We start from the raw sequence: 27,885 nt of genomic DNA on the forward strand, positions 1-27,885 counted from the left end.
CGTGAACCAGCCCGGCCCCTTCCCTGCTCTCCCATAGCTGGCATTCCAGTGGGGGACAGAAAATAAACTAGTGTCAGCTGGTGGCCAGTGCTACGAGGAGGTGAAGGCGGGAGACCTTTGACCTGAGGCTGAACCTTGTGGTGAGTCCTGTGAGGATCTGGGGTAACGGCAGCACCCAGGGAGCTCGCTCTGTAGTTATGGAGTAGAAAAGCCTGTGGTGGAACAGAGTTGGGGGTGTGGAGAGCAGGCAGCCGGGTCAGAGAGTCTGGCCTGCTGTGGACAGGGATGCGGGGCACAGGGGGCAAGCCTCAGGGCTGAGTGGAGAATGGATTGGGAAGGGAGGGCTACTGGCAGCAGGGAGGCCTCTCTGGGCGAGAAGGGTGGCGCAGGGACACATGGGGGATGGGGATCCTGGGCAGTGGAGGCCGAGCAGGGCAGGTGCGGGGGAGCAGCCTGATGACTGTCCACTTAGCAGGGAGTCGGAGGCCTGCACGTGCCCTCAGCAGCTGGAAAGGTAGAGGCAGACGAACCTGATTCAGAGGCTGCCCTCTCCCCCAGGCACCAGAACCCCCCAGAGCTTCTGAATGAAACATGCTGGGCTTGCAGGTGCTTGGGGTTGGGGAGTTGTTTGCATCTGCTCCTGAGTGTGCTTCACAACCTCTGAAACACCCCAGGCTTGTGGCTAATGGTGGGCTTGGAGGCTGATGCCAGGAGGAGGGTCCTGGGCCAGGAAGCCCCAAGCTGGGCCCAGGCGTCCATGCAGGGGTCAGTGGCCAGCACCTTCCCTTCCGCCTGCAGGCTGCTGATACGCAGGAGGAAATCCTGGCGGGTTCCTGTGGGGGTGAGCTGGCGGGGCCTCCCGGCTGCTTTTAAAGCGCCCGCCCTCCCTGTCCTGCCTGCCCGCCCTGTGCCTGCCTCCTAGAGCTCATTCTCCGCGCCGGCTGCCCCAGTTCTGTCCTGGACAGCGTGCCCGCCAGCCACCACCAGCCATGGCAGGGCCCCGGGACCACCTCCTGCTCTGCCTGCTGGTCCTCTGCCTGGCAGGCTTCAGCTTCATCGGGGGGCAGAAGGTGAGTGTGAGCCGGTCGTGGGGGGCATGACATCCAGGCCCTCCCAGCCAGTAGTAGGAGCAGGGAGGGAGCGCTCATGGATCAGGCACGGGGCTGGGGACACAGGGCAGCTGGTTCTTGTCTGACCTTCTCTGAGCTGGACAGAGGGCTGGGCTCTTGTGCCCACCTCCCCAGGCTGAGGTCTGTGTCTCGCTGCTTGGGGTGGCAGGGATGTGTCAGCCTGCCCCTCTGTGTCCGGCTAGCCAGCCGGGGGGTGTGGGCAGCCGTCCCAGGTCTCCCCAGCCTGAGGGTAGGGTATACAGAGCCGGGCCCATCCCCCTGCCCGGACTGAGGCCCGATGTCTCTGTGGCCCTGGCTTGGGGATGGGAGATGTGATCACCCCCAACCCTCGCAGGGCTGACAAACTGAGAGGCTCACGTGGACCATGTGTAGGCGTGCTGGGTGTGTGTGCATGTGTGTGTGCCCAGAGGCAGAATGAGGTCTACTCACCCCCAGTCCCTCTGGGCAAACAGCAGCCAACAGTAATGCCCTCAAGCCTAAGAGCTGGTGTTCAAGTGCACAGCCCTGGGCACACCCAGCATCATCCCCTCAAGCCATCCCAGCCCCTGAGCAGTGGGCCCTGTTATTCTCCGCTTGAGGAAGCCAAAACCCAAGGATGATAGAGACAGGTTGGTCCAACTCCAGAGCCACGCTCCAGACCGCCATCTGCGGTTCCCCATCTGGCCATGGGAGAGGAGCCGATGGTCCCAGTGTGTGGCTGTCAGGTCCACGTGCACAAGCCCCCTTTGGGATGCCTGTCTGCAGATCCACCCAAGCCCTATAGTAGGGACATTTTCCCAACTGGAGTTTCTGTGAGAGCCTCCCACCCTAGGCCTGGAGACAGTCACCTGGCTGGGGCCTGCCTCCAGGTGAAGGACCCTCTCCTGTGAGGCCAAGTTCTCTTGGGGCAGCTGCTACTGTCCCCAAATCACTAACAGGCAGACTGAGGTCCCGAGAGGAAAAGGACTTGCCCAGGATCCCACTGCCAGGCAGAGCCAGGACAGGGACCCAGGCCCTGTGCTACCCTGGGGCTTGCTCTCATCGGCCTTGTGGTCTGGTGAGGGGCCTCACCAGCTTCAGGGCCAAGTCAGGGTTGGGAACGGGAAGATCTGAGGTTGAAAAAGTGACAGTGATGGTGGAAGAGCCAAGGGTTTCAGGCTGTGCTGAGCCCTGCAGGTGGTTCCTGCTCCCTCCCTGCCTCGGTTTCCCCATGTGTACAATGCAAGGGAATTTCGAAGGCCACCTCCTTATGTTCTTGTGACAGGGGTCTATGAGGGGCCTCAGCCTGGGAGTTTTTCCTTGTCACAGACCACCTCTAAGTCTGCCTTCTGGGGCTGGGGCTCAGACCTCCTGGGCCAGGGAAGAGGGCCCTGGGGGTTCTTGTCAGGGACGCAGCGACGCTGGCCTCTCACTCACCCTCAGTCCCTCAGCACTACCGGCACCTTGTGTAGCACGAGATCCACTGTAAACATTAGGAAACCGAGGCTCTAAGGGGAAGGGATGACTTCTGGGTCACATAGCTAGTGAGGAGCAGAACTCAAACACAGGAAGATTCAGGCAGTAGAGGCAGAGAAGACTTCCTGGAGGAGGGGGCTTAGCACCTGTCTATTCAAGTCTTTCACAAGTGCCTCCTCTGCTAGGTGTATGCTGGTGCAGGTGAAGCCTGTGGTCTCAAGCTGGGGTTTGAAGGGAGAGGAGCATTGATCTTGGGCAGGGGGAAGTAGTTTGGGAGGTCCCTTCCCATCTGAGGGAGTTTGGGTTCTGGGCCCTGGACCCCAGCTTGAGGGAACTTCTTCCACCTTCTCACAACAGGCTAACACCTCGTGTCTCCTCAACTTCCCCAGCAGTGTCTCTATGGGATGCAAACATTGCAAAATCAGTTCTGGATTAGGGCAGGGAGGGGAGCAGCACCCGCCTGGCTCAGACGGGTCCCGAGGTGCCCTAGGGAAGAAGGGAATCTGATTCAGCACTCGGCTGGAATCCAGCCTCACTCCACCCAACGGGACCAGTGGCGAGATTGTCGGCTGGGGCTGATGCTCCTTCCACGCCACCAGGCAGAGGGGGCCTGCATGCCCACTTCCGGTGAGGTCCCAGAGAGAAGTGTGACTTGTCCGCTGGTTTATCCATCCATCACACAGTTACAGATGCAACAGCTCGTGAATGAGTGTCCACCCCACCACCAGCCACAAGGCTCCAGCTTCCTCCCGTGCTTGTGACTCACCCGCCACTTGACAGGACCTCCCCCTCTGCCCAAGAGTGAGGACAGTGCTCTCTCACTGCCCCTGAGCCCTTATCCAGGGCTGCTCTGAGAACTGGTCCCTGGGCCATTGCGCTGACGCTGGCAGCTGTGTCTGGCTGGCCAGGTGGCCCTCAGGGGAGCCCACCACCTGCAGAGCCTTTGCCCTGAGCCAGCAGCTGCCTGGCCTTGAAATTACCCAACTTCCTAGTCGCTCCCTGGCTCAGCAAAGACCGAGCCTCAGGCTGGGGAATGAGACCACAACATCCAGCCCCACAGCTCGGGCTGAGGCCGCCCGCAGCAACTTCCCTCTTTGCAGACCACAGAGGCAGGAGCGGAAAAGGCCAAATCACAGCAGCTGGGAGAGGCCCTGGGACCTTCATGTACACCAGAAAGTATTGAGGCACTATTTCTCCTTTTCTCTGGCTTTGAGAGCCACACATCTGTGATGTGTTCTAGGAAAGAGATGTTCTGGGTTTACTCCCTTTTGGAGCACATTGTGTTCAGCACTTTTTTTTTCTTTTTTTTTTAACATCTTTATTGGGGTATAATTGCTTTACAATGGTGTGTTAGTTTCTGCTTTATAACAAAGTGAATCAGTTATACATTTCAGCACTCTTTAAGCTGAGAACTTCTCAGCTTCTCCAGGCCATGCCCCAAGCCCCTGAAAGCTCTCCTCATCAAAATGCACTTTGCTGTGGTCTTTTCTCCCACTGGCAACCAAGAGTTTAGCTTCCATTCCTCCAGGGCCAGTGCTGTAGGTTATTGGGACTTTGTTGCCATAATGGTAGCCCCACTGATGGTGGACTTGGGGGAGCTGTGACAGGCCAGCGAGTGGACTGCAGGCCTAGGGCTTTCTTGGCTCTCAGGTGACCATCTCTTCTCCTGCCCCCACCTCTGTTCTCCATGCAGCAGCCAGAGGGCCCATTTAAAACATAAACGAGTCCTGGGTCTGCTCCGGACTCCACCTCCCCTCACTGGCCTGGCCTGGCCCCAGCCCCTCTCCAGCCTCCTCTCTACCTATCTCTGCCTCATCACACATGGCCGTTTGCTTCCTCCCACTTCGTGACTTTTGCCTCTCCTGTCCCCTCTGCTAGGAGCAGTGACCCTGACCAATTTTCATGCATCCTTCAGGTCCCAACTCAATTGTCACCTCCCCAGGAAGCCACCTGGGCCTCCAGCCTGGGTCTTCTCAGTTCTCTCACTCCCAGCACTGCCCATCCAGTGATGGGCAGTGGACCCCTGGGTCCCGGCTGGCATGTGGGGCTGTGGGCCAGGCCTGGACCAGGGCTCAGGGAATGTGACTGCTTGGCCCAAACTCAGACCCCCTCCCACACGCCTGCTCACACGGGCTGGCCTCGGGCATGGGGCTGGCTGCTGGGTCTCTGACCGCAGGGCACCAGAGAGGGCCCTGGGCTGGCCGAGGGGGTCATTTGGGAGTGAGGTGGGGACGTGCTCAGAGCAGAGTGACAACTGGAGGGCCAGCCCCATGGCGCATGGCTGAAGCTCTCATCCTACCTGTGCCCAGGGGATGGAGGATGGCGTCAACTGTGTTCTCCTCCCCAACAGTGTCAGCCTGTCATTTAGTGTTTATGTTTAAATGAAAGGGGTGAATGAGCACTAGCTTGAGAGTCTAGGTTAAAGTTCCTGGGTGGCTACAGGCGAGGGCCACCCTGATGGGGTTCAGTTTCCTCCTTTGAATCACCCAGGGTGGAACAAGAGGGCCAGATGCTCTGTGTCAGAAGGCAGAGACTCTGAGGCTTCTGGGTGTGCCTCCAGGCCCCCGGGCAGAGGTGTATGGCTGTGGACATAGAGACACACTGTGGCAGGGACAGCCTGTGACAGGCCGGTTTCCCCCAGACTCAGGGCCTTCCCTGTTCTCACTGCCTCCCCAATGAACAGATGGGAAACCAGGACCTGGAGAGGGGTGCTAGGCCTCACTGCGATCAAGGGTCAGGGCTGTGTGCAGGGTTCAGGTCCCTCACTCCAAACCCTCCCCATGCCCAGGTACAGTCCAGACGCTGCGACATGAAGACCAGGTTTGTCACTCACATACCCTGCACCCCGTGCCCTGCCATCAAGAAGCGGGTGTGTCCCTCGGGCTGGCTTCGGGAGTTCCCGGAGAAGATCTCACAGGACTGCCGGTGCGGACCCCCACTCCACCCTTGCTTGCTTCCAGGGGTATCCTGTGGGATGGCAGGGGACCAGGAGGGCCTGGCAGGCCTGGGGATTGAGGGCAGGGACTCATTCATCCACATGTCTGTTGGCCCCTCCATTGGGACAGAGATAAGCAGGGAGGAAGGAGTAAGAATGCAGGGCAAGTGCTGTTTATTGAGCATCTACTATGGACCAGGCCCTGTGTTCAGCTCAGGGCCAGGCGGGAAGGGGTCGGGGGACCAAGAGTAACAGAACCCAGTGTGGGGAGGCTGGGCTGGAGGCTGCTGGGGGAGCCCCTCCCATCACCCTGCCCATCCTTGGTCCCCAGATACGAGGTCCAGCTGGGGGACTCTTTGTTGTCTGTGAGCGGCTGCAGCGTGGAGTGCTCGAAGGACGTGGTGCAGAAGGCCTGCTGCCCTGGCTACTGGGGGTCCCAGTGCTATGGTATGGGGGAGGGTCCCAGCCTTGCTCCTCATGCCTCAACCCACCTGCCTTCCCCTTCCACTGGCTCATTTAATGGACAGCTGGGCCTCTTGGCTCTGGCTGCCCCAGGGGAGGGACCAAGTCTGGGGCTGCCCAGAGCTGCTGGGGTCAGGTAAATTGAGAGTTCTTGGGGCAGAGCTGAGTTCTGTGTGGCGGGGGGGTCCACAGAGTGCCCTGGGGGTGCTGAGACCCCATGTAACAGCCACGGGACCTGCCTGGATGGCATAGACAGGAACGGGACCTGCGTGTGCCAGGTAAGAGCCTGGTGGGGCTGGGGTGGGGGCAGTGGAGGGGCTGCACTGACTTGGTGTCTCCCTCTGCCAGGAAAACTTCAGTGGCTCAGCCTGCCAGGAGTGTAGAGACCCCAACCGCTTCGGCCCTGACTGCCAGTCAGGTGAGTGCTGGCCAGGCAGGGGGCGGGGCCGATGTCCACTTGGGGGCCAGTGGGGACCTGGTCCCTACAGCCAGCCCCTACCAGACTCCCTCCCAGCTGCTCAGCCTCACACATCCCTTCTAGGAACATGAGCTTTGCTTTATCATACCTCTAGCCCCTGCCCATGCTGTTCTTGAAGGCCTCCTCCAGGAAGCCTTCCTTGAACCTTCTACCTAGCACAGGTGCCTGCCCTGGGCTCCCACCACCCCTCTGGTCCTGCACCACAATTCTGTATTTTTGAGGTTGTGCCTGCTGGAGCTGAGTTCTGGAGATGCAGAGGGCAGGGACTCGACGTCCCTGTGTGCCCCTGGCTGAGGCTGGGGTCCCACCTGTCCATGTGTATCCCTCCCAGTCTGCAGCTGTGTGCATGGCGTGTGCCGCCATGGGCCACTCGGGGATGGAAGCTGCCTGTGCTTTGCTGGATTCACTGGACCCCACTGTGACCAAGGTGAGCAGCTGCTGGGGTAGCCAGTCTTTAGTGGCCAGAGCAGGAAAGGCTGACTGGGTGAAGGATGGGGCCTGAGCCTCAGCAGGACCTCTGCCTGCAGCCTCTCTCAGGGGAGGGGGTGTCATCTGAAACCTTCACTGCCCAGAGGCCCAGAGAGGATGGGGCCCTGGCCAGGGTCACACAGCAAATTTGACATAGCATCTTCACTCCGGTGTTCCTTCCCAACCTGGGACTTTGAGCTGCTGTGATAACTCTCCTTTCTCCACTCAGAGCTCCCGGTCTGCCAGGCCCTGAACTGTCCTCAGAACTCCCAGTGCTCTGCAGAGACCCCTACCTGCAGCTGCCTGCCTGGCCACACCCAGCAGGGCGGCGAATGCCTAGGTAAGTCTGGGATCTAGAGGCTAGGAGCCCCAGCTTAGGGTGAGCATCCTTTTAAACCAGCAAGTACGATCTGGCCTTTTACAGGGAGGGAGAACTCTCCCTGAGGGAGGGAAATAGGGCCTGTCCCCAAGGTCTAGATCAGCCTGTTCACCCCATCCCTGGGCCAGCCTGGATAGAGGCTGTGGAGGAGATGGGCCTCCTGGGTGCTCGTCTCACTTGGGCTCTTTCCACTGCCCCGGCAGCCCCTGACCCCTGCCAGCCGTCACCCTGCTCCCCAGTTGCCCAGTGCTCCGTGAGCCCCAGGGGGCAGGCACAGTGTCGCTGCCCTGAAAACTACCATGGGGACGGAACGGTGTGTCTGCCCCAGGACCCATGCACCACCAACAACGGCGGCTGCCCCAGCAACTCCACCTTATGTCTGTACAAGAGGCCAGGCCAGGTGAGCTGGGGCCCTGGGCTGGGCCTGCCCTGCGGTCCCCCAGCTCGCATGGGCTGTGGGACAGTCGCGGGCCTCCTAGGAGCCTAAGCTGTCCCATTTGTTAAATGGGAAGAGCATGACAACCCGCTTCTGGGCCGGTGGCTGTGAGGACCCAGCAGAGCTCTGTGGGTGTGGCAGATGCCACGGTTCTCACGGATGTGGTGTCGTCCTCCCTCCCCTCCGGGTGGGCCAGGCTTCCTGCTCATGTAAGCCAGGCCTGGTCAGCACCAACCGCAATGCCTCCGCGGGCTGCTTTGCCTACTGCTTCCCCTACTCCTGTGACCGGTCAGCCACCTGCCAGGTGACCCCTGATGGAAAGACCAGGTGAGCACAGGCGCCTTGGGCTGGGCACCAGGGCCAGAGCAGAGAGGGTGGGCTTGGCAGGGGCAAGTTTGTGCCCGTGTGCACCTCAAGGGCTCTGTGGGGTTGGTGGGTGAGGGCCAGGAGGGGGACCTGGCCACGCCCCCGCCCTGACCAGTTCTACCCATGCCCCCAGCTGTGTGTGCAAGGACGGCGAGGTGGGAGACGGGCGTGCCTGCTACGGACACCTACTCCACGAGGTGCAGAAGGCCAGCCAGACGAGCATGACGTTACTGCGGCTGAGAGTCGCCTTTGCCATGCTGGGTGTGTGACCCCCGTCACTCGCCTGAGACCCCGCCCCTTGCACCCAGCATCCTTGGCAGACTCTCCAGAGATGCCTTATTTCTCTGCCCAAGAGCTGTGGAAGCAGAGAATGGACTGTGGTGGGGTGCATGATGGAGGTGGGAGCTACCCCCCCAGATCCTGATGTCCCCATTTACCCTAGATCTAGACCCAACGCCACCCCCACCCCCCAACCTCAACTCTCCAAAACCCAGGACTGATGGCTGAGGGCCTCCCAGACCCATTCTGATACACCCTCTCCTGCCCCCAGACCAGGGCTGCCGGGAGATCCTCAGCACATCGGGCCCATTCACCGTGCTGGCACCGTCCATATCCTCTAGGACCATGAACGTGAGCCCCTGCCTATTGAGGAGTGGGCCTCCTCCCTGGACCCTGCCCTAGGCTTCAGGGCCCTGAGAGTGTCCCCAGTGCACACTCTAGGGGTCTGAGGCCTGGGAGGCCTCCTGTCCCCTCCGTTGCTTGGGCAACGGTCCCTGAAGAGGACTGCCTGCCCTGCCCTGGGCCCACTCGGCACCCCTGTCCCCTTGTGCCCACAGGCATCCCTTGCCCAGCAGCTCTGCAGACAGCACATCATCGCAGGGCAGCACATGCTGGAGGAGTCAGGAACCCAGCCTACACGCAGGTGGTGGACACTGGCTGGACAGGAGATCACGGTCACTTTCGGCCGCTTCAGGGTAAGCAGGGACCTCAGCCCGGGGACCAGAGGAGTCATAGGTGGGAAACAGCCCGGGAAAAGGTGTGGAGGTGGGATAGAGCCTCAGGACAAGGAGTGGGTGTTTGGAGTCTGAGCCAGAGGTCTCATGTCTCAGCAGAAATACATCTACAAGTACAAAGACCAGCCCCAGCAGACATTCACCATCCACAAGGCCAACTACCCAGCAGCCAATGGCATCTTCCACGTGGTCACTGCCCTGCGGTGGCAGCCCCCACCAGAGCTCCCGGAGGACCCCAAGGTAAGCTAGTGCCTTCCCCTCCCACCGCCCTGTGCCCCTGCGTGGCCTCTGACCCGCACTGAGTTCGGAGAGGGGGGCGGGGCAGTTCTGGGCAGGGCTGGAGCAGAGCTCCTTCCCCTCTGGGGCCCTCATGCTCATCCCTTCCTACAGAGGACAATCGGCCAGATCCTTGCCTCCACTGAGGCCTTCACCCGGTTTGAAACCATACTGGAGGTGAGTCTGGGCAAAAGGTCCTCGCCCATCTGATCTTTTGTCCCAGGACCCCTCACTACCCAGAATCTGCCCCACAGTGATCTGGGCTTCTGGAGTAGGACGGGCCTTTGCCCACACCCCGATCCTGGAACCTGCCCATCAGAATCCTGAGGCTCTGTGGTAGCATGAACCCATTGCCAATGTCACCCACTTACTTTTGGTGGGTGTTCCCTGCAGACCAAGGGCAGCAGGGCCCAGGCAGGATTTAGAGGTAAGGGTTGGCCACAGAACCCCCTGAGACTCCTTCTCACCGCCACAGAACTGTGGGCTGCCCTCCTTCCTGGATGGCCCTGGGCCCTTCACAGTCTTTGCCCCCAGCAATGAGGCAGTGGATGGCTTGCGGGACGGCCGCCTGGTCTACCTCTTCACAGCGGTAAGCTTGTCGGGGAGAAGGGGCCAGGGATACAGGCTCAGAGCCTCTAGCATCCAAGCCCTCTCTTTCCTGCCAGGGTCTCTCCAAACTGCAGGAGCTGGTGAGGTACCATGTCTATAGCCACGGCCAGGTGAGAGGTCCTCTGGGAGAGTGGCTGGCTTACACCTGCCAGTGGGCTGTCAGAGGGTTTGTCTGCAGATTCCGGTCTTCCGGGGGGCCCCTTCTCCCCTCCCCGCCCATCTGGACTCTACAGGACAGAGGAGAGCCTGGGGACCAAGGTGGTAGCTGCGAGTCACCTGGGCAGGACTGGGTGTGGCCCCAAGGGGTGGCTAGTGCCTGGCCTAAGGCCACTCTCTTCTCCACCCCAGCTGACTGTTGAGAAGCTCATCTCCAAGGGCCGGGTCCTCACCATGGCAAATCAGGTCCTGGCTGTGAATATCTCGGAGGAGGTGAGCTCCATGAGCACCAGGGATGGACCGGTGGAGGGGCTGGTGATGACCAGCCAGGTGTCGAGCCTCTTTTGGACCCGGCTTCGTGCTCTGAGCCCTGCGGTGGGCATGCCCTGGTGGAGGGTCATATGGGAGCAGGCACAGATCAAATCCCTCTCCTGGGGCCCAACAAGCTGGGAGGGCTCCAAAGAGGAGGAGAGTGAGCACATGGGCAGGGGGAGGGGCTCCACGTGACAGAAACCATGTGGGTCAGGGTGCAGAGGCTGGAGCGGTTCTGCCAGAGCAAGAGATGTTGCCAGGGAGCGGGTGAAGAGGTGGCTGACAGGCTGGGCTTCTGACAGTGTGCTGAGTGCAGGGGAGGGGACTGGGCCAAGGGTGCATGCTGGGCTCCGCCACAGGGGCGCATCCTGCTGGGACCTGAGGGGGTACCCCTACGGAGAGTGGACGTGCTGGCTGCCAACGGCGTCATCCACATGCTGGAAGGCATCCTGCTGCCCCCGACCATCCTGCCCATCCTGCCCAAGCTTTGCAACGAAGAGCAGCACAAGGTCGTGGCGGTAAGCGCACGGGACCCCAGCGCTGCTTGGGTCGGGGTCATCTTCCAAGGGAGAGGTACCGTTTTCTAGGTCTCCTCAAATGAATGGGTGGCTTTGGGGCTCGGGCGCAGGCCCCAGTTTTCACCTGGACACCCCACACCCAGCCCTCAGCAGTCCTCCTGATGGTCCCTTTGCTGTCACTCACGCATCTACAGCCCTATTCCCAGCCTCCCTGCCCAAATCTGTGATGCTCTCACACTGAGCTCTCCCGCCGCGGGGCCTTTGCCCTTGCTCTTCCCTCTGCCTGGAACACCATCCTCTGGCCCTCCTGTGGTGACTCTTTCTCATACCTCAGGCCTTGGCTGAGTGCCTCTTTCTTAGGGTTTGCTAAATAAATAAACCATGACTAACCCTTCTCCCTTCCTCCCCCTACCCTGCCCAGGGCTCCTGTGTGGACTGCCAAGCCCTGAACACCAGCATGTGCCCCCCCAACAGCGTGAAGCTGGTGAGCATCCCTTGGCCCAGCTCTCAGGGCTGACTCCTGACTGCCCCGTGAGGTTTCTGCCCTGGGTCAGGGTGGGGAAGTGGGGCTGGGAGGCTCAGCTGGACCTGGAGGCTCAGCCCCACTGACAGGGGAGGTGCCGGGCCCAGGGGGCCAAGGTCCCTTGACCAGGGCTGCCTGGTGAAGGGGGCCGGCCCAAAACCCCTGCCTGCTGACCAGCCTGGCACGGCCCACCCAGGACATCTCCCCTGAGGAGTGTGTCTACATCCATGACCCTACTGGGCTGAACGTCCTGAAGAAGGGCTGCGCCCACTACTGCAATCAGACCATCCTGGTGAGCCTGGGCATGGGGCACTTGCTCCCTAGGGATCTGGGGCACTTGCTTCTCCTCTGGAGCCCCCAGGCTGGGGCTGGGTGGTCTGCCATCCTCAGAGAGCTGTGCTGCATCCTAATGGTGGAAAAGGTGTCGCAGAGGGGCCTCGCCCACCCCCTTGCTCTAGACATGGCACCAGGGAGCAGAAGCAACCTGGGCCAGGGGGTCGACGTGGCTCCTGATGGACCCTCAGATGTGTTCTCTCTTACAGAAACCTGGCTGCTGCAAAGGGTTTTTTGGGCCTGACTGTGTGCAGTGTCCTGGGGGCTTCTCCAACCCCTGCTATGGCAAAGGCAACGTGAGTCCCCTCCTGCCCTGGAGTGAGGGGTGGGGGAGATAGGGGCTCCTTTCTGAGTTGGCCGGTGACTGACTGTATGTCTGAGCAAAGCCTGCCTCTCTCTGGTATTGGGTTCTTCACATCGAGGCAGTGGAAGTTGGACCAAATTATGTTTATTTTAATTAGAATCAATTAATTAGATTGTTACATCTATTTTCATAAGGGCTGTTTGTCAGTAGCTTTTTGTGTGTGTTGTATTTTTGCCATTTTGTAATATCACGATTGCTTTAGCACCTGGCTGTGGAGGAGCACAGGAGTTATGTGTTTCTAGGTTAAGCAGAAGTCACCCATGAAGCTTCCAGGGCCAGGTGCCTTTTAGGGGCTAGTTCTTTGGCAGCATCAGTGAGTTGGAAGGTCTCTTCCAGCAGGAGGTCTTCTAGGGGGAGCAGGAGCTCACAGCCTGTGGAGAGAAGGGATGTTAGGGAAGAGAATGTGGATAATCCCCTCCCCGTGACTGCTCTTGCCTCCTGCCCACCCCCAGTGCAGTGACGGGGTCCAGGGCAGTGGGGCCTGCCTCTGCTTCCCAGACTACAAGGGCATCGCCTGCCACATCTGCTCCAACCCAAACAAGCATGGAGACCAGTGCCGGCAAGGTGGGTGATCCTGGCCTAGGCCACCTGCCAGGGAGAAAAAGGGTCACTTGGAAGTGGGGCTGGGGACTCCCAAGAAGGGAAATAGAACCTCAGGAAGAAGGGTTCAGTCCAGAGGTTATGGAGAAGGTTTTGGAAACACAAGAGTAGATGTCTCTTTTACCCACGCCTGGAAGAGAGCCACAGTTTAACCTACAGCATGCAGGATTTAGATCAGACATACAGAAGAACTTTCCGATGGTGGTGTTGGGAGCAGGGCAGCTAGAATAGGGTGACTGAAAGCAATGAATGCCCCCCTCTCATTTCTTCCTCCCTCCCGAGTCTGGGATGACCTGATTTTGACCCTGCAGTCAAATCTATTCTGGCTGCCCCATTCCCAGCATTGCCCAACTGCATCCTGGCTCCCAGCCAGCCCTGCCTCAGCCTCAGTTTCCCTGCTCCATCTCCTCCCTGCAGACTGCGGCTGTGTCCACGGTCTATGTGACAACCGTCCGGGCAGTGGGGGGGTGTGCCAGCGTGGCACATGTGCCCCGGGCTTCAGTGGCCGCTTCTGCAACGAGTCCACAGGGATCTGTGGGCCCACAGAACAGGCCCAGCAGTGCCACCCGCATGCCCGCTGCGTTAACCAGGGGGATGTTGCCAGGTGAGGACGTGCGCTTCCTCTCTGCTGCGTCTGTGACTGCACTTGTCAGTTTGCTCACAGCTTTCAGAGGCTTACTGGAGGCTCCTCATTCACCATCTCCCACCCGCAGGTGTCTCTGTCTCGATGGCTTTGAGGGTGACGGCTTCTCCTGCACACCCAGCAACCCCTGCTCTCGCCCAGACCGTGGCGGATGCTCGGAGAATGTGAGTCTGGCCCTTTCCTTGAAGTCCTGACCCACGGGCTCGAGGTGGGACTCCCTTGCCCTCAGCCTGCCACCCTGCAGCCCTGAGTCATTTATCCGCGGCTCTCACAGGCTGAGTGTGTCCCTGGGGCCCCAGGCACCCACCACTGCACGTGCCACAAGGGCTGGAGTGGGGACGGTCGTGTCTGCGTGGCCATCGACGAGTGTGAGCTGGATGTACGAGGTGGCTGCCATGCTGACGCCCTCTGCAGCTATGTGGGACCCGGGCAGGTGAGGCTTGGCCGGCCTCGAGAGAGCAGGGTGGGGGTCTCCATCCTGGGGGGCTCTTCCCGCTAGCCCATGTGACTCTAGCAGTGTCTAAGAACTCAAGCTCAGGGTCTCAAACCTCAGACACAAATGAGAATCCAGTTCTGAAATGTTGAGTTGTACAATCTGGAAGCAGTGGACGGGTGCTGGAAGCAATGCGAAGGTTGCAGTAGTTTTAAAGGAAGGCGTGTTCGAGTGCCGGGTTAAGGCAGCATTTTTTCCAAGTCAGAAGACTGTGGCTCCTGTGTCTCAGGGATGAGGACTCTCATAACTGAGAATCAATGAGTTCTCTGCTCTTACGGGCCACTGGGGCCATTGCCTTCTGATAGTTAGCTCATTCACCCACTCACTGGTTTCCCACATGTCACCAGGCACTTGTTACATGCTAGTTGCTGTTCTAGATTTAGGAATTCAGTATTGAGCAAAGCAAGAAGAGACAGCTGCCCAAAGAGAGTGACATCCCCAAATTTTTAGACTCATGGAAATCCAGCTCTTGGAATTTTGGAGTCTCAGACTCCAGTCACAGGATCTCAGAATCTGGAATCTTCCACGTGAAGCACGTCAGGCCTGGTGAGCCCGAGGACTGGCTGGCGTTGAAGAATCTAATACGCAAGTTGGGAGGCCAGGCCTGGCTGCTTCAGGGTCAGCCTCTGTGTGGCCCAGGCTTATGTAGGGATCCGTGGGGCTCCCTGACTCCTGCCCCATGATTGTCTGGACCACCAGCCGTGGGACCTCAGCAGTGACACTCAGATGGGCCTGAGAGCTGGAGCTGCGAACTCCATCAGCAGCTTTAAAGTTCAGAACTGAGGGTGGAATAAGCGGTTGCAGATGCCCCCATCGTGCAAAGAAGGGCAACTGAGATCTGGAGAGTCTTACTAGTCACTCACCTGAGGTGTGGACAAGCCCAAGGACACTGGCATTTAGCGGGAAGGATCAGAGCAGCCAAGCAGAGTGGCGGGGTTGGAGGGGGATCCGAGCGGCCATCCCTGGGGCTGGTCTTGGTAAAACCTGCCCACTCATCACACACTGCAGACATCAACAGTCTGGCTGGGCCCAGGCCTGAGAGCAAAGAGGCCCCGAGGCTCCTGGATGCCCCCCTGCCAATGCCATCACTTCCTCAGATTCTTCCTGAGAGCCAGTCTCCCCTCAGGGCCTCAACCTCTGCATCTAGAACATGGACCTCCAAGGGTGGGGCTGGGAAAAGCTCCTCTGGGGTCTGAGCAGACCACCCCAGGGGAGTGCCCATCGGGAGCTGAGCTGAGCTGTGGAGGAGGAAAGGGTTTCATGCTTCTGGTGAGATGAGGCTCTCTGCTCCCCAACCTCTCCAGAGCCAGTGCACCTGCAAGCTGGGATTCGCGGGGGACGGCTACGTGTGCAGTCCCATTGACCCCTGCCGGGCAGGCAACGGTGGCTGCCATGATCTGGTGAGGGCTCCAGGCCCAGGGGAGGCTTCAGGGGTAGGCCTTGGCCGCAGCAGTGTCCCTGTCTCTGGTCAGGATTGGGATCTTTCTCAACCTGAAATCCAAACCCTGTCACCTGCTTGCCCACGGGACAGAGCTTTCACCCTCCTTATAAAGATCCCAGCCCCTGCCCTCACCACCCTTGTCCCGTGCTCCCAGCGCCACACCTTCGGCCTGGCTAGCTCCTCCTGCCCTCAGCTCAGGCCTCGCCTGGAGGTCCGGGGCCTCCCCGATGCTCCCACAGCCCTGGACTTCCCTGACCCATCTGCCAGGATGGGTTGGGGTAGCTCACGTCACATGCTCACTGGCTTGGAGAGCAGGGCCGGGCACACCAAAGGAGCAGCTTGAATACAGACTGGATAGAGGGAGAGACAGATGGTAGGGATGGGTAGCTGGACAGGAGGACAGCAGGAGGATGGGCCAGAGTGAGCGGAGAGATGGAGGGTGGGTGCTGTCCAGCTTGCCCTATGGGTGCTGAGTGGAGGCCATGTCTCTCTGCCCTCCAACCCCAGGCCACCTGCCGGGCAGTGGGAGGAGGTCAGCGGGTCTGCACATGCCCCCCTGGCTACGGGGGTGATGGCTTCAGCTGCTACGGAGACATCTTCCAGGTGAGTGGTTTCCTGTGCTTGGGGAGGAGTCCTCTTGTGTAATCCGGGGGTGGGGCTGCACTCAGGGTCATGGAGGGAGGGAGCTCAAGTCTATCCCTAGACTGGTGACTTCAGCTTTTTCCCTCCCCTCAGGAGCTGGAGGCAAATGCCCACTTCTCCATCTTCTACCAGTGGATCAAGGTAGGATCGGATGGAATGCTGGGCTTGGGGACTCAGATCCAGGAGGCCACATAACAGCTCTAAGAGCTGGAGGTGGGGGGCAGGCCTGGAGGCTGGGGGAAGTGATCTCAGGTGGTGGCTGCCTGCATCACTCCCCCTGTCCCCCCCCACACCATGTGCACAGGGGGCCGGCATCACTCTTCCTGCTGACAGCCGAGTCACAGCCCTGGTGCCCTCGGAGTCTGCCATCCGTAGGCTGAGCCCTGAGGACCAGGCCTTCTGGCTGCAGCCGAGGATGCTACCGCAACTGGTCAGGTGGGCTGCCACGGCTGGGCTCCGGGAGGGGGCTTTTGGGTGAGACCCAGCCCCTCCCCAGAGGTCCTCAACCTGGCATGTGTCCACACTTCGGGGTGGAGCCCGGTTCCAGGGGTCTCTGTAGGTTACACTAACCCGGTTCCATGGCCCCCCTGAACTGTGCCCTCTCAGGGCCCATTTTCTCCAGGGCGCCCTGTCTGAGGAGGAGCTGGCCCGGCTGGACGGGCAGAGTATAGCCACCCTGAGCCCCACCGCACGCTGGGAGATTCACAACATCAGTGGGGTACGTGGTGAACTTTGGGCAGAAGAGGGGACCATACAGGGAAGGGGGGCCTCGAGTGGCTATAGGCTTCCCAGCCCAGGGTCCCCGGCGATGCGATTGGGTCCCCTTGCCCGGCCCAGGGCTGAGCTCAGAGGATGTGCTCAGAACACATTTGCTGCTGGGTGGTGTCTTTGGGCCAGAGTGACTGCCCTGCCAGGGCTTGTCTGTTCATCTTTGTCTGCATGTGCACACCTGGCCCCCTCATGTATGGGCCCTGGTGAGGGTCTGTGTGCCCATCTGGTAGGTCCTGAGTCTGAGGGTGTCCAGGCCAGGTTGGGTGCCTTGTGCCCAGCAGCCTCTCTGTTGGTGCTACACGCACTCTTAAGTGTCTACCTGTGTCTCCCTGAGCTCTGCCTGCTGCCTTCCAGAGGGTCTGGGTGCAGAATGCCAGCGTGGACGTGGCTGACCTCCTTGCCACCAATGGTGTCCTACATGTCGTCAGTCAGGTATGGCTGGAGGGGTGTGTGTGCAGGGAACCTTCTAGTCATGCCAAGAGGCAAGGATGTACTGACCAGCTCCCATGCTCTGTGCCAGGTCTTACTGCCTCCGAGAGGGGATGTGCTGGGGGGGCAGGGGTTGCTGCAGCAGCTGGACTCAGTGCCTGCCTTCCGCCTCTTCCGGGAGCTGCTGCAGGTAAGGGCGGCAGGAGTGGGGAGTCCTGGATGGGGGCACCCTCCCCCAGGGTCAGGATTGAGGGCAAGAAGGCCCACCCCTGATGCCTGCACCCGCCCCTAGCGCCACAGGCTGGTACCCCAGATTGAGGCTGCCACCGCCTACACCATCTTCGTGCCAACCAACCACTCTCTGGAGGCCCAGGCCAACAGCAGCGGCCTGGTAAGATCACCGGGACAGGGGCCACTGAGGGGGGTGGGTGAGCCTCCCATCCCACGACAAGGACACAGCGGGCGGGACGCACCGTCCCGGGCACTCTGGAGTCCTGGAGCCTCTGAGCCTCTCCTTCCCCCTCCAGGACTTGGACGTAGTGCGACACCATGTGATCCTGGGGGAGGCGCTTTCCACAGAGGCCCTGCGCAGGGGCGGACACCGCAACTCCCTCCTGGGCCCCACGCACTGGCTTGTCTTCTACAACCATAGCGGCCAGGTTGGTGGTGGGGTGGGGGAGCACAGGAGGCCCTGCCCCGGGCACCCTGCTCTTGAACACCCCTTTTCTTTGGAGTTCCCCCACCTGGGCACCTCAGCCTCTGGTCCAGAGACTTCCCATCCTGGGAGACCCCCAGTCCACAGAGATACCCCAGCCCTGGAGCGCCTCCGTGGCCTGCAGCCCCTGAGGGGAGGGTGGGGATGGGGTGGGGGGGGGTGTTCAGCCTCCTGCCCTAACCCCCAGCCCGAGGTGAACCATGTGCCGCTGGAAGGCCCTGTGCTGGAGGCCCCTGGCCGCTCACTGTTTGGCCTGTCCGGGGTCCTGACGGTGGGCTCAAGCCGCTGCCTGCACAGCCACGCAGAGGCCCTGCGGGTAAGAGGCTGGGGCCTGGGGGGCGCAGAGGGGCGGTCAAGAGCCGGAGGCTCTGGCTGGCCTGGCCGGCGGGAGGGACACTTGGTCAGGGGTGGGAGAGCTGTTAGGCCGCCCCAGAGGAGGGAAGGTGGGTTTGGAGCCCCCGCCTCGGGACTGCCTGACACTCTGCCCTCCTTCCCTTCAGGAGAAATGTGTAAATTGCACCCGGAAATTCCGCTGCACTCAAGGCTACCAGCTGGAGGTGAGGCAGGGCCCAGCACATTCCGTCCCTGCTTCACCTGCTCTCACTGTGCCCAAGGTGTCCGAGCTCCCCGGGCCCAGCTCTGCTCACCCAGGCATGGGAACCTGGAGCAGCGTGGGCCGCTTGGCTCTCCTGCCAGCGGCCAGGAGGCCTGGGTCCAGGTCTGCCCAGAGGAGGCCTCACTCAGACTGGCAACCTGAGGCCAGTGACCCTCGGGCTGCCAGTCCTGCCTACCTTCTCCTCCTCAGGTCTATCTGTCGTGGTCCTTCCTTGACCCTTTTGCTATCCTGCTTACCTGTCTCACCCACTGACACCTGTAATCTGTCTCCCCATTCACTGCCTTGCCCCTACCTAAGCCACTGCCTGAGTCCTCCTGCCTGTCCCTATTTCCAGGACACCCCCAAGAAGAGCTGTGTCTACCGGTCTGGCTACTCCTTCTCCCGGGGCTGTTCTTACACGTGTGCCAAGAAGATCCAGGTTTGCCCTGAAGCAACCCCCAGCCCCAAGCCTTTGACCAGAGAGGAGGAGGTGGGAGTGGGGGCCCAGGGCAGGAGCTGGGATTAGGCTTCAAAGGCAGAGGCAGGGCTAGGACTATGACGAAGCCAGGGAAGCAAAGGCCTGGCGGAAGGGGGAGAGAGGTCTGAGGTCAGAGGGGCCAGTGTTTGTCTCTGTAGCTGTGCCTCCAGGGAGTGGGGATGGGGAGAGAGAGAAAGAGGCTCAGCCTAGAACTGACACCAGCAACCAAGCCCTGGGGGCAGCAATGGGGCGAGCTCTGCCCCTCTCCGTGGAGTCCGTTTCCTCACCCCTGCCATGGAGAGGCTTGTAGAAGGCAGTCTCCATTTCTCTGGGTCTGACTTGCTTTGTTCTGTGGCTCTGTGGCCCCAAGATGCCCTTCCCCCGACCCCCGCCGTTTCCCTGCCCCCTGACGTCTGTCCTGGCCTGTGCCGGGCCTCTCCTTGTGCCCCTCCCACAGGTGCCTGACTGCTGCCCTGGCTTCTTCGGCACACTGTGTGAGCCGTGCCCGGGGGGTCTGGGTGGTGTGTGCTCGGGCCACGGGCAGTGTCAGGACAGGCTCCTGGGCAGTGGGGAGTGCCGCTGCCACGAGGGCTTCCACGGAACGGCCTGTGAGATGTGTGAGCTGGGCCGCTACGGGCCCAACTGCACTGGAGGTGAGGCCCCGGGGGCGGGCAGGAATGGTGGGAAAGGCGGCCAAGGACAGCGGTCATGGAGACGCCGCAGCAGGGACAGAACAGGCACTGGGTAACTTCTGTCCTGCCTCGTTCCGCTCCCAGTGTGTGACTGTGCCCACGGGCTGTGCCAGGAGGGGCTCCGAGGGGACGGAAGCTGTGTCTGTAACGTGGGTTGGCAGGGCCTCCGCTGTGACCAGAGTGAGGAGTGGCCCCAAGGGGGAGAGGCGGGTGACTCCTGGGGAGGCGGTTCCTGGGTCAGCATGATCAGAACCATCCTCCTACCCCCCAGAAATCACTGGCCCTCAGTGCCCACAGAAGTGTGACCCCAATGCCAAGTGAGTGAGCTCAGCCTGGGGCAGGTGGGCAAGTGGGGGGGGGGTGGCTAGGGTCAGGGCAGGGGCCGGGCAGACATAGACTAAGCTGTTGCCATCCCTCCCAGCTGCGTCCAGGACTTGGCTGCAGCCCCTGCCTGTGTCTGTGCCGCGGGGTACTCGGGCGACGGCATCTACTGTGCAGGTCCAGGCACACCAATGCCCTGAGGCCCCTGAAATTTGGGGGTGGATTTCCCCACAGAGCCCTTTCCATGCCCTTTAGGTCCAGTCTCTACCCCTGTCACCTCTTGGGTCTCACCCCTCCCTCCGACCTTTTCCTTTCTCTCATGCCCTCCTCCCCTGTCCCCACTCTGTCCCATGCCCACTGCTCACAACTCTGGGATCATCTACCCCTAGTGGTGGACCCTTGTGCCCATGACCATGGGGGCTGCTCCCCCCACGCCAACTGCACCAATGTGGCACCTGGTCAGCGGACATGCACCTGCCTGGATGGCTACACGGGTGATGGGGAGCTGTGCCAGGGTGAGGCTGGGGTCTGCCCCCAGGGGTGTGGTTTCAGTGGCATGAGTGAGACTAGGAAGGGCTGAGGGGCACACACAGGTGTGAGCCTGAGGGTGCTGAGAGAGTAGGGGATGAGCACCTCAACAGACAGATGAATGGAGGGGCTGCCTAGGGCCAGCCCTCATCCCAATGTCTTTTCCCCCAGAAGTTAACGGCTGTCTCATCCACCACGGGGGCTGCCACATGCACGCCGAATGTATCCCCACCGGCCCCCAGCAGGTCAGCACAGCAGAGCTGGACACTGGGGCTGTGCCATTCCCTCATAGGGTGTGGCCCTCCTCAGACCAGGCCCAGGGAGGGGTGCTCCTTCTGTCCAGGGCGCTGGCCCACTCTAGGGTACCAGCAGCCCCACTGATTAGGATTTGGGACAGGTCTCCTGCAGCTGCCGCGAGGGTTACAGTGGGGACGGCATCCGGACTTGTGTGCTCCTGGACCCCTGCTCCCAGGTCAGGCCCCCAAGTCGCACCCAGTTCCACAGTGGGGGGGGGGGACTGGGGTGGGAACCAGCCTTCCTCACCCCCAGCAGGGTCCTGAGTTCTTCTGAAGGGTGAGCCACCTGCGCTCTGACTGAGGGGTCAAGGTCAAGTCTGACTGATTAGTAGGAAACAGGGCCTTGGGTGTTGGGGAGGGAACTTCATGGCCCCTTCCCCACAGCTGGTTGGGGCAGCAGTCCTGGGAGTCACTGATGCCTCTTTCCTGTCCCTGCCTCAGAACAATGGAGGCTGCAGCCCCTATGCTGTGTGCAAAAGCACAGGGGATGGCCAGAGGATGTGTACCTGCGATGCAGTCCACACTGTGGGTGATGGCTTCACCTGCCGTGCCCGAGTCGGCCTGGTAATGATGCCCAAGTAGGACCCCTGACCGAGCCTTGGCAATGCCGCCCATGGGCCTGACCCGTGATATTGGTTAAGACCCCAAATTTGATCCTGATCCTGGCCCTGACCAGGACTTGAGCCTGACCCCTGACTCCACCTAGGCATGACCCAGTTATGATCCATGAAACCAATCCTGATCCCCACACAGACCACCCTGGCTTTCCTTTCCTCATCTCTATCTTGGCCAGACCTTGGGCTCTAGGTGCTGGGACAGGCACCAGCCCTGAATGGAGGCCAACCACAATCTGAGCTGATCCTTGTCTCCCCTGATCCAGGAGCTCCTTCGGGACAAGCATGCCTCATTCTTCAGCCTCCATCTCCTGGTGAGTAACCAGCTGGCCTGCACATCCTTGGTCCAGCCTGGGCCTCTCTGACCTGCAAATCCCACCTGTCTCTGGGCCATGATATTCTCATTTGGTCAGAGGGCTGGCTGGTTTGGTTTCTGAGTCTGTGTCTCTCCCAGAAAATCAGTGGAAACCTCGAGTTGGTCCCAGGTCGCCCTTCTTCCACTTAAGCTGTTTCCCTCTCCCCCCAGGAATACAAGGAGCTCAAGGGGGATGGGCCTTTCACAATCTTTGTGCCGCATGCAGATCTAATGACCAACCTGTCGCAGGTAACTCAGCCCCTGGAGCAAGGCTGGGGATTCTGGGGGGTGGGCGCTGCCTGGGCAGAGGTGGAAGTCAGGGCACCCTTGTGCCCTCATGACTCCCACTCCAGGATGAGCTGGCCCGGATTCGTGCCAATCGCCAGCTTGTGTTCCGCTATCACGTGGCTGGTTGCCGGCAGCTGCGAAGCCAGGAGCTGCTAGAGGAGGGCTATGCCACCACACTCTCCGGGCACCCGCTGCGCTTCAGTGAGAGGGAGGTGAGCCCAGGTCCTGGTCCCCGACATGGACTGTCCACAGACCAAAGACTCAGCTGCTCTCAAGCCCCGCATCTATGCCCTGTCCCCATGCTTTTAAGACCGTCTCACCTTCCCAGGGCCAGGGCGGCTTTAATGAGAGGGAGATGAGTCTGTCCCCGGACCCCACCCACTACCAGGGGCCAGTCCTGGGCTCAGGACTTCTGAGCTTGGCCCTGTGTCTGCACGGCTCCCACCAGCCAAGTCCAGTGGTGGTTTCCCTGGGTGGCTGTTTCCCTGGGCTGGAGGCAAGACCCACCCTCAGCCTTGACCCCGCCCACTTCCTGCCCCAAGACTCACCCAACCCAGGGTCTGCTCCCACCTCAGGCCCCACCCACAGCTCCCTGAGCACCCCACTAATTGGCTTTATTCAATCCCGGCCCCACCCCCAGGGCAACATATACATCAATGACTTCGCGCGCCTGGTGAGCAGCGACCACGAGGCTGTGAACGGTGTCTTGCATTTCATCGACCGTGTCCTGCTGCCACCTGAAGCGCTGCACTGGGAGCCTGACGCTGCCCCGATTCCGCAGGTATGACCTGGGTGCGGGCGGGGAGCTGGAAGGCAGGCGCCCAGGGGCCTGGGATCCTCCCTCCCCTCCTGACCTCACTGTTCACTGAGCGCCTGTCCCCAGAGAAACTTCACTGCCGCTGCGGAGAGCTTCGGTTACAAGATCTTCAGTGGCCTTGTGACGGTACTGCTCCTGTGTGTGACCCTTTCAGTATGTGTATGTGTGCACGTTTAAGTGTGTATATGCGGGCGACTGTCAACGTGTGCGCTCACCTTTCTGTGCACAGGGACATATTTGTGGGCATGAGCGTCCCAGTGAGCACAAGAGTGTGCTTATTTGTGCCCACATACTTGACAACTTGTATGTATTGTCCATGTCTATTGGCCTGGGATGGCTACAGAGGCATGTGGCTGGTGGGAAGGTCACCTGGGTCCCTGGAGCCCCTCCATCTGCCCACCATCCTCTGACGGGACTGTCACACCTCTATCCTACCAGATGGCTGGCCTGCTGCCCCTGCTTCGAGATTCATTCCATAGGCCCTTCACAATGCTGTGGCCCACAGACTCCGCCCTGCAAGCCTTGCCTCCCGATCGCCAGGTCTGGCTATACCATAAAGACCACCGTGACAAGCTGGCGGCTATTGTGCGGGGCCACGTGATCCGCAACATCGAGGTGGGTGCACTCCCAGACCTTGGTCCCCACTGCCTGCCACTGAGCCTGCCCTCCCAGCTCCAACTGTGCTCCATCTGCTCAGGCCTTGGCATCTGACCTGCCCAACCTGGGCCCACTGCGCACCATGCATGGGACCCCCATCTCCTTCTCCTGCAGCCGTGCCCGGCCGGTGAGTCTGGGGAGGAAGCTTGAACGAGGGAAGCAGGAGGCAGGGGCCCTGGCACTGGCAGGGCGGGGCGGGGGCGGGGGGCGGCTGCAGTACATCTGTGATCCACCACGTACTCCACATCTTCCGCCTGCAGGGTGAGCTCACGGTGGGAGAGGAGGACGCCCGGATTGTGCAGCGACACCTGCCCTTTGAGGGGGGCCTGGCTTACGGCATCGACCAGCTGCTGGAGCCACCTGGCCTTGGTGCCCGGTGTGACCGCTTTGAGACTCGGCCTCTGTGGCTGGTGAGGGAGGCCACAGGCCAGAGGTGGATGGATAGGCAGGGGCCTAAGCCCACCTGTCCTGTCCACTCACTTGAGCTTGTCCACTCACTTGAGCTTGCTTTGTTGGTCTCCCTTCCTTGCAGAAGGTTTGCAGCGTTTGTGGGCTGGAACCACCCTGTCCTGAGGGCTCACAGGAGCAGGTAAGGGGCTGGGAGCCAGGTGGGGGTGGGGGAAGGGCCCGGGGCCTACCAAGCTCAGGTTTGCAGCCCGATTCCTCTTGGCCCAGGGCAGCCCTGAGGGCTGCTGGCGCTACTTCTCAAAGTTCTGGACGTCTCCTCCGCTGCACTCCCTGGCACTGCGCAGTGTTTGGGCCCGGCCCAGCCACTGGGGTCAGCCCCAAGGCCTGGGCAGGGGCTGCTACCGCAACTGTGTCACCACCACCTGGAAGCCCAGCTGCTGCCCTGGTCACTATGGCAGTGAGTGCCGAGGTGAGTGTCCTGAGGCTGTGGAGGCTGCTGGCTGGCTTCTCCAGCTCCCAAGGTGGCCAAGGGCGTAGTTCTGGCTGTTGTGCCTCAGAAAGGGTGTCAGGGTGGTCAGGGGCTGGGGGCGGGGAGTGGATCTTACCAGGTGAGAACGCTCTAAGAGCTGGGGTGGGTGTGTAGATGGTACAGGACCCGGTGGGGTGTGTTGGGGGTCCGGGTGTTCTCCAGGGCGTGGGGAGTTGGGTGGATTGCTGCTTCTGCAAGAGCCTCTGCTGCTGCTGGGTGGCGGACGGACTGTGTGGCTAGGCTGGGGATGCGTGTCTGCGGCTCCTGATGAGCGTCCCTGGCCCCACCTCTCTTCTCCCACCCTAACCCCTAGCTTGCCCTGGGGGTGCCAGCAGCCCCTGTAATGGCCATGGCACGTGCATGGACGGCATGAGCGGCAGCGGGAACTGTAGGTGCCATTCGAGGTTTGCCGGGATGGCATGTGAACTCTGTGCCCCAGGTGCCTTTGGGCCCCTTTGCCAAGGTAGGCTGTCCTGCCCGACCCTGCCCTATCCTGCTCCCTAATCCACATGGCCCATGTGCCGCCACCATCCTGCCTGTCCCTCTCCCCAGCCTGCAACTGTACCTCCCATGGCCACTGCGATGAGGGCCTGGGGGGCTCCGGCTCCTGCTTCTGTGATGAGGGCTGGACTGGGCCACACTGTGAGGTGCAGCTGGGTGAGTGGGCCCTGTGCTTGTGCCGGCCCTGCACACCTGTATACCTGCACACGCCAGTGCATGCCCCAACTGCACAGTGAGGTGGAAGGGGGTCTAGGAGGGCAGCCACTAACCTGGATGTGTGGGGTGGGCCCTGGGGGACAGAGCTGCAGCCTGTGTGTGCTCCACCTTGCGCATCCCAGGCCGTGTGCCGCGCTGGCCACAGCTGTGAGTGCAGCCTGGGCTACGAAGGGGATGGCCACACGTGCACAGGTGAGCAGGAATGTGAGGTGGGAGGCCCCACTCCCCTCCCCTCCTGTCGCCTGGTCCAACCACTCTCTCGCTGCCTCCAGTGGTAGACCTGTGCCAGCATGGGCGTGGCGGGTGCAGCGAGCATGCCAACTGCAGCCAGGTAGGCACAGTGGTCACCTGCACCTGCCTGCCCGACTACGAGGGTGATGGCTGGAGCTGCCGGGCCCGCAACCCCTGTGAGGATGGCCACCGCGGGGGCTGCAGCGAGCACGCTGACTGCCTGAGCACTGGACCGGTGAGCAGGCGGGCAGCCAAGCAGCTGGGCGGGGGCCCCCCGATGAGCGGCTGCCCCAGTCCCTGAAGGGCGCCCACCTGCTCTGCTGTCCAGAACACACGGCGCTGTGCGTGCCACGCCGGCTACGTGGGTGATGGACTGCAGTGTCTGGAGGAGCCTGAGCCGCCCGTGGACCGCTGCCTGGACCAGCCACCACCCTGTCACGTGGACGCTGTGTGCACTGACCTGCACTTCCAGGGTGTGCTTCCCTGCCCTCTCCCAGCACCCCGGCTTTACCTCGGTGCTGGCCCTCTGACCATGCATCCCTGCCTTCCACAGAAAAACGAGCTGGTGTCTTCCACCTCCAGGCCCCCAGTGGCTCCTACAGCCTGAATTTCTCACAGGCCGAGGCAGCCTGTGGGGCCCAAGGAGCTGTGCTTGCTTCTCTCCCTCAGCTCTCTGCTGCCCAGCAGGTGCGCGGGGCCCAGGAGTCTGGAGCCAAGCCTGTGGGGGCCCCTTGAGTTGGGTCTTGGGTCTCAGCATCTGTTTGTACCCCTACAGCTGGGCTTCCACCTCTGCCTTGTGGGCTGGCTGGCCAATGGCTCGGCTGCCCATCCCGTCGTTTTCCCGGCAGCAGACTGTGGCGATGGTCAGGTGGGCGTGGTCAGTCTGGGTGCCCGGGAGAACCTGTCGGAGTGCTGGGACGCCTACTGCTACCGCATGCAAGGTACAGCCACCCACCACACCCCATTCTCTGCCCTGCCTTTTCCCACTGACCCACTAACTCACTGCCTTTCCTGCAGACGTGGCCTGCCGATGCCGCGATGGCTTCGTGGGTGATGGGGCCAGCGTGTGCAATGGGAAGCTGCTTGATGTACTGGCCACCACTGCCAACTTCTCCACCTTCTACGGGGTGTGCAGGGGCCCAGGCTTAGGACCGGGGGGTGGTACAGCTGGGATCCCTGTGGAGAGAGCCTACCCACAACCCTGTCCGCACCATCCCAGATGCTACTGGGTTATGCCAATGCCACCCCGAGGGGTCTCGACTTCCTGGACTTCCTGGACGACGAGCTCACCTACAAGACACTCTTCGTCCCTGTCAACGAAGGCTTTTTGGACAACCTGGTAAGTAGCAGGGGATGTGGGGAGAGCAGGGCCCAACTCTGCTCCCTCTAGCTGGCCCAGGCCAACAGGCCCTGCTTTGCCCACAGACACTGAGCGGCCCAGACCTGGAGCTACACGCCTCCAATACCACCTTCCTGAGCACCAACGCCAGCCAGGGTACCTTGCTTCCCGCCCACTCAGGCCTCAGCCTCATCATCAGTGACATGGGCCCTGACAACAGTTCTCAGGCCCCTGTGGTGAGTCTGGAGGCTGCCCCTCCCCTACTGGCCCCAGCCCTCACTCACCCACTGGGCCTGACCTGGTCTCCCTACAGGTCCCAGGAGCAGTTGTGGTTAGCCACGTCATTGTGTGGGACATCGTGGCCTTCAACGGCATCATCCACACTCTGGCCAGCCCCCTCCTGGCACCCCCACAGCCTGTGAGTTGGCCAGGGGTGGGCAAGGGGTGAGGAGACCGCTCTGGCCAGGTCTCTTGATGCTCTCCTCGTTGGCAGCGGGCAGTGTTGGCCCCGGAGGCCCCACCTGTGGCAGCAGGCGCAGGGGCTGTGGTAGCTGCTGGAGCGCTCCTTGGCCTTGCGGCCGGAGCCCTCTACCTTCGTGCCCGAAGCAGGTCCGCAGGCTTTGGCTTCTCTGCCTTCCAGGTAGGCTGGGCTGGAGACTGATGGGGTTGGTGGGGTCTGGGCCCAACGAGCTTGCTTGAGGCTTCTCACTACTCACCTCCCTTCCCAGGCGGAAGATGATGCTGCTGATGACTTCTCCCCATGGCAGGAAGGGACGAGCCCAACCCTGGTCTCTGTCCCCAACCCGGTCTTTGGTAGTCATGATGCCTTTTGTGAGCCCTTTGACGTGAGTGCGGGGGCTGGGGGCTTGGGAAAGGGGACCCAGGGCCTGGTCTCAGTCCAGCCACTAACAAACATACAGTCCTCCCCTCAGGACGCGCTCCTGGAGGACGACTTCCCTGACACCCAGAGGATCCTCGAGGTCAAGTGACGCAGCCGGTGCTGAAGCAGAGGCACGAGCAGGAGGGAGGCGGCTTTTATTGCCCAGAGTGGGTGGGGACAGCAGGGGCTGGGCCTGGTCCACACAATAAAGGTA

The 27,885-nt window shown here is 61.2% G+C and overlaps 1 protein-coding gene across 4 annotated transcripts; it reads left to right on the forward strand.

Moving 5' to 3' along the window:
* Nucleotides 1-919: 919 nt before the first annotated feature.
* Nucleotides 920-27,860, forward strand: STAB1 (stabilin 1). 4 transcript variants are annotated; one of them, XM_060022645.1, is made up of 69 exons: nt 925-1,070; nt 5,353-5,489; nt 5,831-5,946; nt 6,154-6,239; nt 6,310-6,379; nt 6,771-6,866; nt 7,137-7,247; nt 7,490-7,686; nt 7,919-8,049; nt 8,222-8,349; nt 8,639-8,718; nt 8,925-9,062; nt 9,201-9,341; nt 9,492-9,554; nt 9,853-9,966; nt 10,043-10,096; nt 10,335-10,415; nt 10,814-10,972; nt 11,394-11,456; nt 11,692-11,787; nt 12,038-12,124; nt 12,645-12,756; nt 13,210-13,396; nt 13,506-13,599; nt 13,710-13,868; nt 15,233-15,328; nt 15,877-15,972; nt 16,105-16,152; nt 16,316-16,446; nt 16,618-16,729; nt 17,137-17,214; nt 17,303-17,401; nt 17,504-17,602; nt 17,739-17,870; nt 18,114-18,242; nt 18,427-18,483; nt 18,877-18,960; nt 19,457-19,652; nt 19,776-19,871; nt 19,963-20,008; nt 20,113-20,189; nt 20,402-20,527; nt 20,712-20,785; nt 20,938-21,012; nt 21,278-21,400; nt 21,717-21,764; nt 21,977-22,054; nt 22,159-22,305; nt 22,734-22,874; nt 22,977-23,036; nt 23,349-23,525; nt 23,608-23,694; nt 23,828-23,977; nt 24,100-24,156; nt 24,243-24,444; nt 24,818-24,967; nt 25,057-25,161; nt 25,306-25,413; nt 25,494-25,687; nt 25,781-25,925; nt 26,006-26,139; nt 26,228-26,393; nt 26,470-26,579; nt 26,672-26,791; nt 26,878-27,027; nt 27,105-27,209; nt 27,285-27,431; nt 27,520-27,636; nt 27,724-27,860. In XM_060022645.1, exons 1-69 carry the CDS (start codon nt 990-992, stop codon nt 27,778-27,780), a joined length of 7,710 nt encoding a protein of 2,569 aa, XP_059878628.1. In that variant the 5' UTR covers nt 925-989; the 3' UTR covers nt 27,781-27,860. The 4 variants fall into 4 exon arrangements, 3 of the variants coding, with proteins under 3 accessions (XP_059878629.1, XP_059878628.1, XP_059878627.1); XM_060022644.1 differs by having other exon boundaries at nt 9,198-9,341; nt 27,712-27,850; XM_060022646.1 differs by lacking the exons at nt 27,105-27,209; nt 27,285-27,431; nt 27,520-27,636; nt 27,724-27,860 and having other exon boundaries at nt 921-1,070; nt 9,198-9,341; nt 26,304-26,393; nt 26,878-27,016.
* Nucleotides 27,861-27,885: the final 25 nt, after the last annotated feature.

The sequence above is a fragment of the Delphinus delphis genome, chromosome 10 (genome assembly GCF_949987515.2).
Source record: "Delphinus delphis chromosome 10, mDelDel1.2, whole genome shotgun sequence".
Classification (NCBI taxonomy): Eukaryota; Metazoa; Chordata; class Mammalia; order Artiodactyla; family Delphinidae; genus Delphinus; species Delphinus delphis.